This window comes from Somniosus microcephalus, chromosome 2 (assembly GCF_052327205.1).
Source record: "Somniosus microcephalus isolate GS21.2 chromosome 2, FLI_Smic_1.0, whole genome shotgun sequence".
Taxonomy (NCBI): Eukaryota; Metazoa; Chordata; class Chondrichthyes; order Squaliformes; family Somniosidae; genus Somniosus; species Somniosus microcephalus.
In genome coordinates this window covers 283,012,127-283,031,060 of record NC_140988.1, presented here as the reverse complement: position 1 = coordinate 283,031,060, position 18,934 = coordinate 283,012,127, and the positions used below count along the sequence as shown (strand labels likewise).

Here is an 18,934-nt window from a genome sequence, read left to right as displayed (position 1 = left end):
GTACCCGCAGGGATGAAAGAGTCCATCTTGCCCTCCTGTCCCTCCTGTCCCCCTCTCCTGCAGCAGCTGGTGCTGCTCTGCCTGGCCTCATATCCTTCTCCCATTCCTCCTGCAGACCAAGGGTGACCCCTTGCAAGATGCCGATGACCAATCACTCCTTTTCTCCTGGTGACTCCAATAAGGTGTCCAGTAATGTAGAGTAGCACAGCACTTACTCTTTTTAGGTGAAGTCTTAACAAAGTGTCCCAGAAAGTCTCCTGATAAGTTTCAAAAGTCCTCTTCAAACCTCCAACAGCAAGTGAACAGTAAAAGGTGACATACCTTTAACTAGCACTGGAAATCCTCTGCAATGACTTGTTTACTCCCAATCAGCTGGTCGCTGTTAGGAGTGGGTGTTAGGTCAAATGCTAACCACCAAGATGCCTTGCAGCCTCTTTAATGAGCGCTAGCAGGCCACTTAAGTGGCAATCAGCCCCTTAACGATTCTCTGGGTGGCCGTTCCTAGCTCAAGCTTCAACTCCTTTACTAAGGTAGCATCTTGTGCTAAACCGACATTTCAGCTTAAGACTGCATCTTGGCCACCTTGGAGGCTCTTTAGTGCCTAAAGTATCTGGGGGAAATCGCCCCCAGTGACTCTTTATGTAGGCAAATAACAATTAGGTTCCTTTGTGTCTTTTTGGTGGTATTAATTGAGGTAAGAATGCTGGCCACTCTCCTTCGAACGGTGCCATTGGATCTTTAAACTCCACCGGAACAGGCAGACAAGACCTTAGTTTAATATCTCATCCAAAGAATACCAATTACAACAGTACAGTTCTCTCAGTAGCGCACTGGATTATGAGCTCAAGTCTGGTGTGGCACTGGAATCAACAACCTTCTGACCCAAAGCGTGAAAACCTGCTCTGATTTCTGCCTTGAGGAAGAATCATCCTGGCCTGCAGTGTTAAGTAGTTTAATGACAGTAGTCTAAAGTAGTTTAGTTTTAAAATCAAAGTACAGGAAACTTTGAGTTATCAGGAGGCGAACCCTCCGGCAAGCTCGAGCCACCGGCAAAAATCAGGAGCCGTTTTTTATTCTTTTCGTTTCTTTTCTTTGCTTTTTTTGAACAGTCAAGCTTTGCAAGGTCTGTAGCTAAGCAACGCTTGCCGACTGTTTAGAGGCTGCTGTTAAGCAACAGGGTTTGTTGATTCATACGGAGATTTTCATCTCTGTATGTTTCAACATTAACTCTGGAGTGTCCGGCAGTTTTGAGGGAACGGCAGCAGCTCGGCCCCGTCGGTGCCGGATAGCACAAAGTTTCCTGTAGTTTAATGAAGAAACAATCAGCCTGTCTGACACACTTGTGAATTTGTCTTGTTTCAGTTCATAATCTTTATATAGTCTACGTGTAATTCAAATGATCTGATTCAATACTTTTAGCACTAAATTCCCACTTGGGAATTATTTATGTTGCTTAATTCAAAATGTTAGATAATTTCAAAAAATTTGTGCAAAACACGACTAGAATTATACTGTTATTTATATTAAACCAAAAAGCAAAATACTGCAGTTATTGTAAATCGTAAACAAAAACAGAACATGCTGGAACCACACAGAAGTTGAGATCTGTGGAGAGAACAGACAAGTTTATGGTTTGGTTGCGGACCTTTTTTCAGATGAGACGTTAAATCGAGTCCCCGTCTGCCCTCTCAGGTGGATGTAAGAGATTCCATGGCACTATTTGAAGAAGTGCAGGGAAGTTCTCCCACCGCGGTGTCCTGGCCAATATTTATCGCTCAATCAACATCACTGAAAACAAATTATCTGGTCATTATCTAATTAGTGCTTGTGGGACCTTGCTGTGCACAAATTGACGGCCACGTTTCCCTACATTACAACAATGGCTACACTTCAAAGACGGCTGTAAAGCGTTCTGGGACATCCCGAGGTTGTGAAAGGCACTAGTTCGTTCTTCTTCCTTTATTGGAATTTGTAGCTTACCAGTATGTAACAATTTTAAAATGTCTTCTGACTTTCTGTTTGTTTCTTGGTTAAAAATACACAAAAGTGCCTATTATGTAAGGCCCACTGCAAAGAGAGTTACCTGACCTCTGTTTATATAATTTGCTTAACAAATGATAGGAGCGATACAGGGCTAAAAATTTGTGGGCTTAAGCCACCTTCTTTCGGCAAAAAGTTATGTTAAGAGGGCGGCCGCCGCTCTTTCGCCAGCTGGTGGCGGGTCCCACGGCGTCTGCCATTTTCGAAGGCCCGGCAGCACTGCTGGTAAGAACCATCACCCCGCAGATTGAACTGAGCACGCCGACTTAACATCACCACGGTGAATTTGGACCTTTGTGCTAAGTTCAGAGCTGTGTCCTAAGCTCGCCATGTAACCCTAGTGTGCAGCAGACTGACAGAGGCGCTGTCAGCACCTCATAAAGGGACTCACACATCTTTCAGCTAAGTTTGCATTTAAGCTTTTGGACTGGATTTTTTTGATTTTATTGAAGCAGTGGTTTGCTGCAATACATGTTGAACATTTTTTAAGTGTGTAGGGAGTGCTGCTGGACACTTGCAAGACCTCGGATGGTAAAGGAAGGCCTCTGAGAAGACAGAAAATGCAGCAACTATTCAGCCGGTCAGGCAACATTGGTGGAGAGAGAAACAGAGTTCACGTCTCAGGTCAAGATGCTGCCGGACCTGCTGAATATTTCCAGCATTTTATGCTGTCATTTCAGATTTACAGCATCCGCTCGCAGGGGGAAGAGGAAGACGCAGAAGAGGAAGACGCAGAAGAGGAAGACGCAGAAGAGGAGGAAGCAGAAGAGGAGGAAACAGAAGAAGAGGAAGCAGAAGAAAGAATGCAACCCAGACAGCCCCTTTCTGGCCGGGATATCCGGGATGGAATCATCCACTGAGGTACCAGTGACCACAACCCCAATTCCCCTTTCAACGTTTGTCCCACACCTTACCTTCCCTCTGTTACTGACCATCACAGCGTCCTCTTGGCCATGATGCTGAAATAAAAGCCACCACAAAGCAAACTTTCCAATACAACTTTATACATCTATCCATCCAATTGGACATCAAGAAATCAACTCATCACCCTTATGCATTCTCTTAGTGACTGTCTAATGTGTGCCTTTGCCTATCCTACTGATGTCACGCAGCGCTACCCCAGTGGCTGCAGCATTGCTGGTGGAAAGCTGCTGACTTTCAGTGGGGGACACTACAAATGGCCTTGCTGGTCGACCTTGAGGAGCTAGTGACTGAGAGTGTCAAATCGAGTGCCGGTGTTTCTTTTTCTTCTTCTTCTTCTACTTCTTCTTCACTCTCCTCTCCCTCTTCTTGGTCAACCACTGGCTGGGCAGGCTGCATTTCTTGGGTGTGTGAAATGAGAAAGGCACAAGGGTAGAGTTAAGGTGAGGGGAGGGCGGGAAAGCAAGAGGTGCGTGCGAGAACGAGGATAATGTATGAGGATACCAGCACCGTGTATCCTTTCAGCCCTGCTGCTGGTCAAGGGCTCAGCCATGCTCCTGCCAAGGATGGCCTGCACCGTCTCCTCCAATGAGGTGAGTTAAGGCTAGGAATGGGAGGTGTGCCTCGTGATTGGTACAGCATGATGGTAGGTGAGTGATTGTGAAGTGTGTGAAGCTAGTGGTGCAGTTGGTAGGAGATGCATTCACTGACCTTAACCACTGCTCTGAGGTCATGAAGCTTCTTTGGACACTGGAGCTCGGTGGTGGGGTTACACTGCTGGCAGTGACGGCCTCAGTGATGTGATTCCACATCGTTCTTTCTGGAGGGCCTCTTGGCCGCTGTGGGTAGAGGACCTCTCTTGCCGTGTTGACCCCCCTGCACAAAGCTGGAGTGCTGTGTGCGAGACCCTGGGTGCCCCTTCCCTAGCTTACTGAGCCATTTGTTTAGTGCTGAAGCACTTTCCCCATTTTTTGAGGTTCGGAAGGGAATTCAGCTTTAAGAGCTGAAGACTCCCATTTGGGATTTCTTTTTAACGTTAATTTTTTTAAAAAGGCAGTAAGGGCTGAAAACTGTGTTTTTTCACTTCATTTTAATTTTTATTAGTTCAGAAGGCATTGCCCTTTTAATTTCCCACAATTCCTAGCGAACTCCATTGCCTCGCTTTCAGAGGCTGTTGGAACATCGAACGCCGCTTCTGGACGGCAACTTCGCCTCCCATGCCTGCATTAATGCCACCAGGAGGGCATTACATGGTAAGATAGCGCTGAGCGAAAACTTTTTAGCCCCCAATGCGATTTTTTCTCCTGTAGCGCTTCGTCCATTTTCAGCGGCCATTAATCCGAGGCTGTGGTGACACCGGCAACTCTCGTGACGGCCACAAATTTTTAGCCCAAAGTTTTTGAAAAGTAATTTTCAGGATGTGGGCATCACTAGCAATGCCGACATTTATTGGCCATCCCTTATTACCCTCAGAAGGTGGTGGTGGGCCTTCTTCATGAACCGCAGGTAGTGGTTTGATACAACTGAGTGGCTTACTAGGCCACATCTGAGGGCAGTTATGAGTCAACCAAGTTGGTGTGGGACTGGAGTCACATATAGGCCAGAGCAGGTAAGGACAGCAGGTTTCAATCCCTAAAGGACATTATTGAACCAGATGGGTTTTTACAACAATCCGAGAACTTCATGGTCATTTTTACCGATACCAGCTTTTTATTTACAGATTTTTTTAAAAACTCAATTCAAACTCTCAAACTGGTGGTATTTGAACTCACTTTGCCTGGATTACTAGTCCAGAGACACTGTCATATCCAGATAAGTAATAGTCAAATGATCAATATCAGTTGTTGCTATCAATCACTTATACATCTACGGCTTTTGTAATTGTCCCATTGGGGAGGACTGTGAACAGGTTTGGTACTGTCCTGATGTTAGCTTTGATTAATCATAAACGATATTTGGCCATCTTCCTTTTGTACTGTTGGGTCAAAGGGAGGAGAGAAATGATTGGGAGTGGAATCTTTGCTGGCCAATTCCCTTCTTGCTGGACACGGGCATGTCCTTTTCTCATACAAAATTGTTTCATTAAGGACAGGTGATTTAAGTTGCAGAAGTACTGTAGGGAATTCTATAGGCTTCTTCAGCGCCAAATTTTTGGGTGCTACGAGTGCCCTTCGAGCTCCAAAATGGCATCCGCAGCAGCACACACACTTGTGCGGCAAATCGCGCCGAACGCCATATTGGTGAGGGCATTAGCGGCTCGCAGTGAACGCCCGTCAGATCATGATGTCAATCGGCGTTTAACACTGATTTGAAGCCAGTGCTGCCACTTTGGAGATCTACGTTCCAGCTAACACCCTCTCTTAACCTCGCACAGTTGAACATGCGTTCAGCAGCAGGAAGGACCCCCATCAGCGCTACTTAAAGGGATTGTCAACTACTTACAGGTTAGTTGATGGTTGATTTCTTCCGGCTGTTGCTACGATTCTACAAGTGTTTGGTTCTTTCTATAGTTGTTTCAAGTTGCAGAAGTCTACAGGGAGGGTGTGGCAGGTGCTGTAGGATTTTTCCTGACTTCAAAGCTTCTGCACAAACCACTTGCTGCCAGAAATGGGTGCACTAGTAGGAATTCCCCTTGGAATGACTTGGAGAATGAACAGAGGCCACGCAGAGCAGGACAAGCTCCTGGAAGAGGGAGGACGAGGAGGATGGCTCATAGCAGGAGGACATATCCATCGAGGGTGTTCAGGGAGCAATTCTCCTACTTGAACCTCAGCGAAGAACAATGTGCAAGACGTCTGCGTTTCAGTAAGGACATCCTCACTGAAATCTGCCACCTGCTGCAGCCACTCAGAGCAGGGCAAGGACTGCATTGCCAGTGGCTGTGAAGGTGACCGTGGCGATGAACTTTTATGCATCTGGCTCCTTCCAGGCTGGAGCTGGAGATATTTGCAACATCTCGCAGTTTGCCGTCCACTGTTGCGTAAGGGAGGTCACTGAGGCGCTCTATTCAAAGAGAGCTGACTACATTTCATTCTTGCCAGAGACCAGCAGGCAGAGCGAGCACGCAGCTTTGCTAGGATTGCAGGCTTCCCCATGATGCAGGGTGCCATTGACTGCACGCTCATCGTTTTGCGGGCACTGCATGTCAACTCTGCCATGTACCGAAACCGAAAGAGATTCCACTCCCTCAACGTCCAGCTGGTATGTGACCATAGGCAGTGCATCATGCAGGTCAATGCCCGGTATCCTGGTAGCAGTCAATGATTTGGACTTGAATGTAGGAAGTATGATTAAGAAGTTTGAAGATGATACAAAAATTGGCCGTGTGGTTGATAATGAAGAAGAAAGCTGCAGACTGCAGGAAGATATCAATGGACTGGTCAGGTGGGCAGAACAGTGGCAAATGGAATTCAATCTCGAGAAATGTGAGGTAATGCATTTGGGGAGGGCTAACAAGGCAAAGCATTATAAATGGCAGGACACTGAGAAGTGCAGAAGATCAGAGGGACCTTGGAGTGCATGTCCACAGATCCCTGAAGGTAGCAGGACAGGTAGATAAGGTGGTTAAAAAGGCATATGGGATACTTGCCTTTATTAGCCGAGGAATATAAGAGCAGGGAGGTTATGCTTGAACTGTATAAAACACTAGTTAGGCCACAGCTAGAATACTGCGTGCAGTTCTGGTCACCACATTACAGGAAGGATGTGATTGCACTAGAGGGGGTGCAGAGGAGATTTACGAGAGTGTTGTCTGGGCTGGGGAATTTTAGCAATGAGGAAAGATTGGATAGGCTGGGGTTGTTTTCTTTGGAACAGAGGAGGCTGAGGGGAGACCTAATTGAGATGTATAAAATTATGAAGAGCCTAGATAGAGTGGATAGGAAGGACCTATTTCCCTTAGCAGAAGGGTCATTAACCAGGGGGCATAGATTTAAAGTAATTAGTCGGAGGTTTAGAGGAGATTTGAGGTGATTTTTTTTCACCCAGAGGGTGGTGGGTGTCTGGAACTCACTGCCTGAAAGGGTGGTAGAGGCAGTGACCCTCATCACATTTAAAAAGTACTTGGATATGCACTTGAAGTGCCATAACCTACAAGGCTACGGACCAAGTGCTGGAAAGTGGGATTAGGCTGGATAGCTCTTTGTCGGCTGGCACGGACAGGATGGGCCGAATGGCCTCCTTCTGTGCTGTAAATTTCTATGATTCTATGATGCCTTCATTCTGCGGCACTACGCTGTGAATCTGCACTTGAGCCACCACGGCAAACCAAAGGGTGGCCACTGGGCGATAAGGGCTATCCACTGACGACATGGCTAATGACTCCGGTGCACAACACACGCACACGTGTGCAGCATGCATACAATGAAAGCCTTGCTGCCACACAAAATGCGATAGAGCAGACAATTGATGCTGAAACAATGCTTCCGCTGCCTGGACCGCTCTAGAGGAGCCCTGTAGTACTTGGCAGAGTGGGTGTCAAGATTCGTGGTGGTCTGTTGCATGTTGCACAACCTCCCCATCATGAGGTCACTGTCCTTGCCACCCGCTATATGGCGACCAGCTGAGGAGAGGAGGTAGACGAAGAGGAGGCAGAAGAAGGGAGGAGGCAACCCAGACAGCCTCTTTCTGCCCGGGCTGTATGTGAAGAACTCATCCGAGTGTGATACTGAAACCCCAATTCCCCATTCACCAACAATCCCACACCTTACCTACCCTCTGTCACTGACCATCACAGTGTCCGCTTGGCCGCAATGCAAAAATAAAAGCCACCGCAAAATAAACATTCCAAACCAAATTTATAAATCAAATCATGGTATATTGCATACAAACGTAAACTAATCACCCTTGTGCATTCCCTTAGTGCCTGTCTTCCATGTGCTGCTACGCAGTACTACCCTAGTGTGCCTGGTGGACGGATGCCGACTTTCAGTGGAGGAGACTGCAGGTGACCTTGGATGACGACCTCGAGCAGCTCTGGACCTAGAAGGCCAGGCTGCGGATTGCAGCATCTCTGCATGGGCGGCAGCAGTCTGGGCTGGCTGGCTGATAGGTAACAGCAAGGGCACTGGCGGAGTGGCAGTGGTGGGAGAATGAATGCTGTCATCCTGAGAGAGGACAGGTTCATGCTCCACGGAGCCACTGCCACTCCCCTGGGGCGGCGCCTCAGCAATCCCAGCAATCTAGTTGGTCGACAGATTGCCGGACTGCTGTGAGATCCTGGAAGCCCCTTTGAACATTGGAATCCACAGCCATGGTGGCAGCAGTCTGAGCTTCCACCGCAGATGTTGGCTTGTTGTTGCTTGTGCTGCAATGGAACCTGAGACATTTGCCATCAAACACAGCAGCATGGTTGGGTCCACAAATGTGCTAATGGCCACCCCTTCCATGCTGGAAAGGATGGGCTCTAAGCTCTGCGCAAAGCCCTGTACCAAGTTGGTGCCGGACTCCTCCATGCTCCTTGACATTGCACTCAGGCTTTCTGTCAGGCTTCCCAATGCACCAAGCATTTCATTATGCAGACCCATCAGCCTTCTTCTGTCGCCTGCCCCATCGAAGTCCTCATCTGAGTCCTCTGCAGTAGAACTAGTGTGTGACCTCACCCTCCGGTGAACTGGCACCTGCGCTATCCTTGCTTCCAGCTCTGACTGCAAGCCACTCGTGCCCGGTGTCTCACCACATGTAGATCCTGCCTCTATGCTATCCTCTAAATTATGCGCAGTGTCAGTATTTGAGCTGGTGGCTGCGAGTGTGAAATCGAGGGACGGTGTGTCTTCATCATCAATGTCTTCTTGCACTTCCACCACTACCTGGGTAGGTTGCAGTTCTTGGGTATCTGAAAGGAGAAAAGCACAAGAATAAGGTTGTGGTGAACGGGGCGGGGGGAAGTAAGAGGTGCATGCTTACACCATCAACAGCTTGTAAATCAGAAGAGATGAGGGATGAGGGGGAAGTGGCATGTGAGAAGGAGGATTAGGTATGAGGATACCATCATCGTCAATGGTTTCAGTCCTGCTGCTGGCCACGGCCTCAGCAATAGCAGTTCCAATAATGGCCAGTACCGTCTCCTCCATGGGGGTTAGGACATGCAGGCGCGCCTGTCACCTGCTGGTTAGCTCCTGCTGCCTTCAGTTGTGCACCACCTTCTCCTGCAGGAGAGAGGGAAGTGTGTCAGTGAGTGTCGTGCAATATGTTTGGGCGATGTGGCTGTCATGGCTGAATAGCTGGCGGTGTGTGCAAGCTGTGAGATGTGGGTGTGAGGCTATGAATGTTAGGTATGAGTCATGATTGATAGAGATTATTGGCAGGTGAGTGATAGGACTGTGGTGCATTGAGCAATGGCTGGGGCTAGTGGTGCAGTTGGTAGGATATGGCATTTGAAAATGCATTCACTGACCTTGACCATTCGTATGAGATCATTGAACTTCTTTCGGCATTGCATTCAAGTCCTCGTGGCTTGACTCCTGGCATTGACCTTCATGGCTATCTGCTCCCACTGCCTTCTGAGCGTGTGTCTGGAGAGCCTCCTGGCCCCTGTGAATACAGGACATCTCTCCTCATTTCCACCTACTCCACTAATGTCTCCAGTGCTGCGTCCGAAAACCTTGGAGCCCGCTCTCTCTCATGTTGTGCCATTCTTCACTGTTTCCCAGGTCAGATTCACTTCCTGCATGACTTTCAGCACCAGTTCCAGCCAAAATGCACCTCCCCTTTAAGAAGTGCAGGCTTGCTTTAAGCAACGCAGGCTTTAACTGGTGCTAGCAGGTAATGATTTTGGGACCGCTGCTGATGTGTGCAGCCAGTCAACAGCATGGTCAGTGCTGGCTGCACTCTAAAATCATTGAAATGAGCAGGCAGCATGAAGTTGGCGTGCTGCCTGCATTACATTGCACGGGTGTGGGTTAATCGCGCATCGCGATACTCGTGCCTGTTTTCGGGGGCTATCGAATTTAGCCCCCCTTAACTTTTATTGTTTTGGAAGCGGCACTGAGTTAAATTAAATATTGTAATCTAGTTAAATCTTCAGGCTTTTAAAATTGGTTAATCTTTCTTCTTAATAAACTTGACGTCTAGACAATAAGACTTGTGCTGAAACTGTCATGTGGTATTTTCCATTACTTGGATATATTCGAAAACTATGGTGACAACTTGTACCGTTTCCAGTGCTTACCTCATCATTAAAGAAGATATATTTTTCACTCGTTGGGTCATATATGTTTTGGGTCATAAAGGGCGAGAGCTTGCTTATTGAAGTGGACTTTTGCATCAAGCAGGAAAGAAAAGGTACTTGTGATACGATTATCCAGAGCACTGTAGTGCAAGTTTGGGATTAAGTCAAGCACCATTTTGAGAGGATTCAGCATATGCTTTATGCTGATAATAAAAAAAACCTCTATCCTTGATCTTCACACATGACTTGTGAACTTCTCTCAAAACATGGCCCCAAAAATGTGTTTGATAGCAACTGTTTTAACACACATAAAATTTTTTGAGGGCTATTAATAAGATGTTATAATTGAATTCTAAAAAAAAGAGAATTTGTTCCTTTAATACATCTGTATTATATAGTACAGAGCCCATTTTTTTTCTCTTGTTAGTCACTAAAAGTAGAGGGCAGCCCATTAAAGACTTGTCTGATAGCCAGACCATTCCATTTGGGAGCCACTGTTTTTTCTTAAATTACAGTTCAGGCATTGTTTTCAGTGCTGACATTTTATGCTAAAACGTTTAACTTTTTCTCAACTGTGGAAGTGCTTTATAAATGATGTGCCTTCAATAACTCAAAGACAAGGAATTTAAAGGATTCAACTAAGGCTTTTAATCACTAAGAACATAGCAGCATTACAGGTCTTCCCACATCGGGCGTCTGGTAGGAATGACTCATACAGCTCCTGAGACCTTTATATGGCAAAAGACAGGGGCGTAGCCAATACACACAATAGGAACAAAAGGGGGCGGTTCACACAATACAAGCAGGTGAAACACACAGGTAAAACACATAGGCTGATGAAGGCATACATTTCATCACATTCACCCCTTCTACAGATTTAGTCTGTCTGGGGGTGTGATAGTCCTTCCTGAATGTCGCAACAGTACCTCGGGTTCCGACCGGGAGTCCGTGGTGCCCTCCTGGGCATACCCATGTGCTGGGGTTGTTGCAGGTACTGCTGGGGGTGGTGAGGATACCTCTGGGGATGGTGGAGGTTCTTCTGGGGGTGGTGGTGATGGGTCGTCGTCATCGCTTCCTGCCGAGGCGAGGTCCTTTATGGACACGGTGTCTTCACGCCCGTCGGCGTGCTTGACGTACGCGTACTGTGGGTTTGCGTGGAGTAGGTGTACTGCCTCCACGAGGGGATCCATTTTGTGGCCCCTCACATGTTTCCGTAACAGGACTGTCCCTGGGGCGGAGAGCCACGAGGGTAGGGATACTCCTGAGGTTGATTTGCGGGGAAAACAAACATCTTCTCGTGAGGAGTGGCGTTAGTAGCAGTACACAGTAGCGACCTTATCGAGTGAAGTACGTCTGGGAGGACCTCCTGCCAGCGGGAGGTGGGGAGGCCATTAGACCTTAGTGCTAAGCTGACCGCCTTCCACACTGTCGCGTTCTCCCTCTCCACTTGCCCATTACCCCGGGGGTTATAACTAGTGGTCCGACTCATGGCTATCCCCTTTGACAGCAGGTATTGGCGCAGTTCATCGCTCATGAACGACGCCTCCCTGTCAGTGTGGATGTAGTTGGGCATGCCGAACGTGCAAAACAGGTTGCCGAGGCACTTGATGACCGTGGCACTGGTCATATCTGGACAGGGGTAGGCGAATGGGAAGCGGGAGTACTCGTCCACAATGTTGAGGAAGTACACATTGCGGTCGGTGGAGGGGAGTGGTCCCTTGAAATCTAAGCTCAGGCGCTCGAATGGCCGTGTAGCTTTGATCAGGTGGGCTCGGTCGGGCCTGAAAAAACGGGGCTTGCATTCCGCACAAGTGCGGCAGTCCCTGGTCATACACCGGACCTCCTCGATGGAATAGGGCAGGTTACGGGATTTTATAAAGTGGAATAGCCGGGTGACCCCCGGGTGGCAGAGGCCATTGTGGAGGCCCTGTAGCCTGTCCCCCTGGATGCTGGCACACATCCCTCGTGATAGGGCGTCGGGGGATTCGTTGAGGGCCCCCGGCCTATATATTATGTCGTACTCAAACGTGGAGAGTTCGATCCGCCACCTGAGAATTTTGTCGTTCTTGATCTTCCCCCTCTGTTTGTTGTTAAATATGAAGGCTACCGACCGCTGGTCGGTAAGCAGGGTGAAGCGTTTGCCGGCTAGGTAGTGCCTCCAGTGCCGCACTGCCTCCACTATGGCCTGGGCCTCCTTCTCTACCGAGGAGTGCCTGATCTCGGGCCCTTGGAGGGTTCTTGAGAAAAAGGCTACGGGCCGCCCATCCTGGTTGAGGGTGGCTACTAAAGCGAAGTCGGACGCATCGCTTTCGACCTGGAAAGGGATGTTTTCGTCCACTGCCCGCAGCGCGGCCTTCTCAATGTCGTGTTTAATGCTGTTGAAGGCGGCGTGGGCCTCGGCCGTGAGCGGGAAGGATGTTGATTTCAGGAGGGGACGGGCCTTGTCGGAATAATTGGGGACCCATTGGGCGTAATAGGAGAAGAACCCCAGGCACCTTTTCAGGGCCTTGGGGGTGTTTGGTAGGGGTAGCTCCCGTAGGGGGCGCAATCGGTCGGGGTCCGGACCGATTTCCCCGTTTTCCACCACGCAGCCCAGGATACAGAGGCGCGTGGTGCTAAAGACACACTTATCCTCGTTGTAGGTGAGATTGAGTCTGAGGGCGGTTTTCAGAAATCTCGCGAGGTTCGAGTCGTGGTCTTGCTGGTCGTGGCCGCAGATGGTGACGTTGTCTAGGTATGGGTAGGTGGCTGTTAACTGGTTCTCATCGACCATGCGGTCCATCTCCCGCTGGAAGATCGAGACCCCGTTCGTTACCCCAAAGGGGACTCTGAGGAAGTGGTAGAGACGTCCGTTCGCCTCGAAGGCGGTGTATGGACGGTCCTCCGGCCTAATGGGGAGCTGGTGGTATGCCGATTTTAGGTCGATGGTGGAAAACACCTGGTATTGCGCGATTTGGTTTACCATATCCGCTATGCGGGGCAGAGGGTAGGCGTCTAGCTGGGTGTATAGATTAACCGTCTGGCTATAATCTATCACCATCCGCTTCTTTTCGCTACCCTTAACTACTACTACCTGGGCGCGCCATGGGCTGGTACTGCATTCGATGATACCTTCCCGCTTGAGTCTTTCTACTTCCGATGCAATGAACCGTCTGTCCTCCCAGCTGTACCGCCTACTCTTGGTCGCTATGGGTCGACAGTTAGGTGCGAGGTTGGCGAACAGAGATGGCGGCTTGACCTTCAGGGTAGCCAGACCGCACACTGTGAGGGGCGGCTGGGACCCACCGTAGGTAAGCGTGATACTTTGGTGGTGGCACTGGAAGTCCAGACCCAAGATCACGCTCACACAGAGATCTGGCATTATCAATAGTTTAAAATCTCTGTAATCATTGCCTTTTACCGACAACATAACCGCGCAGAAACCTGTAATTTTTGAGGTATGAGTCTTATCGGCCATGGCGATTTTGCCCTGTGTGGGGACTATCGTTAGTGAAAGTCATTTTACCAGGCTAGGATGAATAAAACTTTCGGTGCTCCCGCAGTCAATCAAGCATTTAACCTTGTTCCCGTTTACCTCTATGTCCATCATCGATTTAGACAACGGATGCGGCCTGGACTGATCCACTGTGATCGAGGCCACCAGTGGGTCCTGGAGGTCCGTGTAGTCGGGGCAAGATGGTGGACTCCATGAGGGTGGACAAGATGGCTTCCAAGATGGCTGCTCCCACGGCGTGCACGCGGCGGTGGTGGAGTTGGAGGCGGGGTTCCCTCTGCAGACTTTGCTGAAATGTCCTTTCTTCCCGCATTTAAAACAGGTGGTGCCCTTCGCTGGGCACAGATGCCTGGAGTGTTTGTCCTGGCCGCAGAAGTAGCATTTCGGGCCCCGATGCATTGCGGCAGTAGTGGGGCTCCTAAGTGGAGGCTGGGGCTCTGATGGTGCTGGGCTGGCCTGAGACCTGGGAGGTGAAGATGGCTTCCAAGATGGCGGCCCCCATGGCGCGCACGAGGCGGAGTGGGCCGCGTGGCCTGGGGAACAAGATTCAGAGTTCCTCTGGGCCATATCCAGCGATCGCGCTATATCTCTAGCCTGTTTTAAGTCCAGTCCCTCCTTTTCAAACAGTTTCTGCCGAATATAATTTGAACTGAGGCCCGCAATAAGGGAGTCTCGAATCAGCTCCTCCGTGTACACGATGGCAGACACGGCCTTACAGTTACAGTCTCTGCCCAGTACTTTTAGGTTTAGTATAAAGTCCTCTAGTGACTCACCATGCCGCTGCGTGCGAGTAGTCAGAAGATGCCTGGCGTACACCACGTTTATTGGCCGCGCGTAGTGGGCCTTCAGGATGGTGCAGGCCTCCTCGTAGCTGGTGGCATCTTGAATGAGGGGGGAGACCCGATGGCTCACCCAGTTTCGCAGGATTCCCAGTTTCATGTCTCCGGTAGCGGTTTTGGCTGCGGCTATGGCAGTGGATGAGTTTGCAATGAAAAATTCGAAGCATTGGAACCAGTGTCCGAACTGTGTGGCTGCGTCTGAGGCATGGGGGTCCAGATCCAAGCGCTCTGGTTTCAGGAGTCGATCCATCCTGGTGTTTTAGTGATTAAAATTGATGTGCCTTCAATAACTCAAAGACAAGGAATTTAAAGGATTCAACTAAGGCTTTTAATCACTAAGAACATAGCAGCATTACAGGTCTTCCCACATCGGGCGTCTGGTAGGAATGACTCATACAGCTCCTGAGACCTTTATATGGCAAAAGACAGGGGCGTAGCCAATACACACAATAGGAACAAAAGGGGGCGGTTCACACAATACAAGCAGGTGAAACACACAGGTAAAACACATAGGCTGATGAAGGCATATATTTCATCACAATAAAAAAAACACAAATAGAATTAGGCCACTGTTTCTTTAGCTAGGATGCGGGGAGAAAATAGCCAGATAGTGAGAATGGAATATGATTATGTAAGATGGCAGAAAAGAACACAAGTATTTCTTGCTTTATTTGTTGTATAGTTTACATTACTGCAGTAGTTTATGTTTATTTGTGATGGTAGGAATTCCCTATAAACAACTGACAGTAGGAGTCCCTAAAGAGATCTTCCAGAATGAGAAGCGAGTGGCTTTGTCTCCAGCTGGTGTTCAAGCTCTGGTGAAACAAGGATTTAATGTGGTGGTAGAATCTGGTGCTGGCGAAGCATCTAAATTCTCCGATGACCAATACAGAGAAGTGGGTGCCAAAATTATGGGGACCAAGGAATCCCTGGGTTCAGACCTCGTTGTCAAGGTAAGATTTCTTTTTATGTCTTTAAATTATTATGCTGTTCTGCATTTCACAGTACCATATACTGTAGTGAGATATTCAAGTCACTAATCTTACAGTTCTGATTTTTCTTTAGCAGTAACTATTATGTTTCTTGATTCTTCTTGGAGAATACACAGCATTCTCTGGTTAGTGGGGTTTGGCAGGTATACTTAACATTTGGAGGGTTGAGATTCTTAAATTTTAGGTGGCGAGCGCCAGCTTATTTGCACGGACTGTCACTAAAACTAGTGACGAATTTCACCTCAGGACTGTTGCTCATTTAATTTTACTCAAAATTGCTAAATTGTTTTCTAAACTGCAGTAAAATTGTAATGTATTCGAGGTGGTCTTGGGAAACATACTTTTGATGCAAATGACTTCCCTCACCCTCAACAAAACAGTTTATGTAAAAAATGGGTGTTCTTTCTCCCTTCTACTTTGAGAAACCGCAACTTTTTAATGTAATTAGCAGCTTGCTGGATAAATGATTCCCATCAGGAGTGAATTGCTTCTCTGATATATGTGGTGGGCCCATCTGATGTTATTAGCTGTTCTGATAAGAACGTGGATCTGCATCCTTCTCAGGCTGGGACCCTGATCCCGGAGCTCTGAAATGGCTTCAATGTTCTTTGTCAGCTCAAAAGCAATCTCCTATTTTGGAATGTTCTAAACATTCCCAAGAATGTTTTTCTGATAACATTGCTTATTGGTATACCTTGTGATAAACGGTTGGATCTGGGTTTTAAAGAATAGTGGTGCTTGTTTTATGATTGTGATGACTCCACCCAAGGTCAAATAGTGTCAAGGTCAAACTCTGTCTAGGCCTGTAAATGAAAAGTAGTCATTTGGTCAAGGCACCCTAGCAAGAATCAGTGCCTTTGGGAGATAGAGGAGAAACTGTGCTGGGAATGGGAAATTTCTTAAAATAATGGCTCTTTGCTGCATAATGGAGCAGGAAAATAAAAGATTTTAAAGACTTATTTCTTGTAAGCTGTTATATATATAACTTGTTCATAGAATAAAATGCGTTGTAATCATGAAAATAAATGTATTTTCATAAAATGTTTCTTTAAGGTTCGGGCTCCAACCTTCAATACTGGACTGGGAGTTCATGAAGCTGACCTTCTAAAAGATGCAGCAACACTGGTCAGCTTCATCTATCCAGCTCAGAACCAAGAGCTGCTAGATAAACTCTCTTTGCACAAGACTACGGTGTTAGCAATGGAACAAGTTCCCCGAGTTACAATTGCCCAGGGGTACGATGCTCTTAGTTCTATGGCCAATATTGCAGGGTAAGAACCATCACTGTTTTGTGATTGCTTGCATTGAAAATATTACCTATGGTTAGTGACATTTGAAGAAGTTTGAGATGACTGTGAACCATTGTACCTTAAATTTCCCCTTCTCTCCCTGCTATTTTTGTGATGCCCTCCACAACCCTTTTTGTTGAAAAGACTCCTTCTTCCTCATAGCTTTCCCTAACTAAGAAGGTCTTAGTCAGATTGCGTTGTTTGTAATCCTTGACCTGGTTGTTAATGTTTACAAGAGCCATCTAATTTGACATGGCCTTGTATTCTTTTCCTTCTCACCTCTCATGTCATCTTGACCTCCGCTAGGAGAGTGCTTCATTTCCACAGTGCTCTCTCTCTTCATGGGCATGTGTAGACAGGAAATAATTTGTGCAATGCTATTTTTAGCATTGTATGTGCAAAGATACATACCAGAGTATGATAGTGTAGTGGCTGTGTTACATGGATTAGCAATCCAGAGGCCTGGACTAATAATCCAGAGAATGGGAGCTCAGACCTCATCATGGCAGTCTGACAATTTGAATTCAGTTAAAAGTAATGGTGGAACTGAAAAGCTGATATCAGTAAAAAAGTGAACATGAAGCTATCGGATTATCGTAAAAGCCCAACTGGTTCACCAATGCCCTTTAGAGAAGTCTTTACCCGGTCTGGCCTATATCTGACTCCAGTTCCATACCAACATGGTTGTCTTTTAACTGCCCTCTGAAGTGGCCTAGCAAGCCACTCAGTTGTATTAAACCGCTACAAAGAACAACAAGAATAAAACCAACAAAAACTCCCTACCAAAAGCATTGTGGGAGCGCCTTCAACACACGGACTGCAGCGATTCAAGAAGGTGTCCCACCACCACCTCAGGGCAATTAGGGATGGGCAATAAATGCCGGGCTTGCCAGTGACGCCCACATCCCGATAATTAATATTAAATAAACTTTTTTTCTCTCCATTCCTTTTCTAAGGAATTACTAAGAAATTTGTTCTGGGGCTGCTACATATTAAGGTAATAACATGAAATGCGACCAAAGGTAGGACGTGGATTTGTGCCTGCAATTCTATCCACTGGAACTGCTTTGTTGATCGCCAATGAATGAAATGAGTTAGCTCTTAGGATATTAGCTCAACTACAGGAAACTTTCGATTTACCGGCACCTAAATAACCGGAAATATCGGTTAATCGGCAAAATTCAGGAATCAGTTCAGGTAACTTTTACTACTTGCACAGCAACAAATGGAGGAAGGCAAGGGTGTGGCTGCAGCTGTTGCTAAGCTACAGAGACGCTTGCAACTTGTGGACGTTGTTCTGAAGCTGTTGCTAAGCAACAGGGTTTGTTGCTTTATACGGAGCTCTCAGCTCCGTATCTTTTACTATAGCGTTCGGTTATCCGGAATTTTTGATGAACCGGCACCACGTCAGTCCCGTCCGTGCCAGATACCAGAAAGTTTCCTGTAGTTATTTTCTCAACTTCCAAAAACTTGATTGAAATGTATGAGGAGAGATTGAGTAGACTAGGCCAATATTCTCTGGAGTTTAGAAGAATGAGAGGTGATCTCATTGAAACATACAAAATTCTTCCAGGGCTTGACAGGGTAGATGCAGGGAGGATGTTTCCCCTGGCTGGGGAGTCTAGAACCAGGGGTTACCAGGGGTCACAGTCTCAGAATAAGGGGTCGGCCATTTAGGACTGAGATGAGGAGAAATTTCTTCACTCAGAGGGTGGTGAATCTTTGGAATTCTCTATCCCAGAGGGCTGTGGAGGCTTAGTTGTTGAGTATATTCAAAACAGAGATCGATAGATTTTTGAATATTAAGGGATCAAGGGATATGGGGATCGTGCAGGAAAGTGGAGATGAGGTAGAAGATCAGTCATGATCTTATTGAATGGCGGAGCAGGCTCGAAGGGCCAAATGGCCTACTCCTGCTTCTATTTCTTAAACTCTTATTAAATAATATATTGCCCTATCTTTCTAGAGAAATCATCATTTTTAATTTGCTGGAAGTCCACTAGATTTTGCAACACGCTTGATCATGGGTGTGGTCAGGAGTAGGCCCATTAAATTGCTGCTGAATCCTAGATACCTTGCATTACGCTTGATTTAAATGCACTGTGCAAAACCCTGAAAGCACTCTAGTACTGTTGACTTTATCTCTGTCCTCTGCTCCCATCTGGCGGAAATGGGAGAGGTTATTACATAAT

The 18,934-nt window shown here is 47.3% G+C and overlaps 1 protein-coding gene across 1 annotated transcript in view; it reads left to right on the top strand.

Annotated features, from left to right (window-relative positions):
* LOC147123425 (NAD(P) transhydrogenase, mitochondrial-like) overlaps window positions 1-18,934 on the top strand; it is a 285,712-nt gene that overhangs the window by 34,359 nt on the left and 232,419 nt on the right. The window contains exons 2-3 of the mRNA XM_085972697.1: window positions 15,185-15,414; window positions 16,507-16,724. Of these exons, the coding sequence (XP_085828823.1) occupies window positions 15,185-15,414; window positions 16,507-16,724 (448 nt within the window). The remainder of the gene's footprint in view (window positions 1-15,184; window positions 15,415-16,506; window positions 16,725-18,934) is intronic.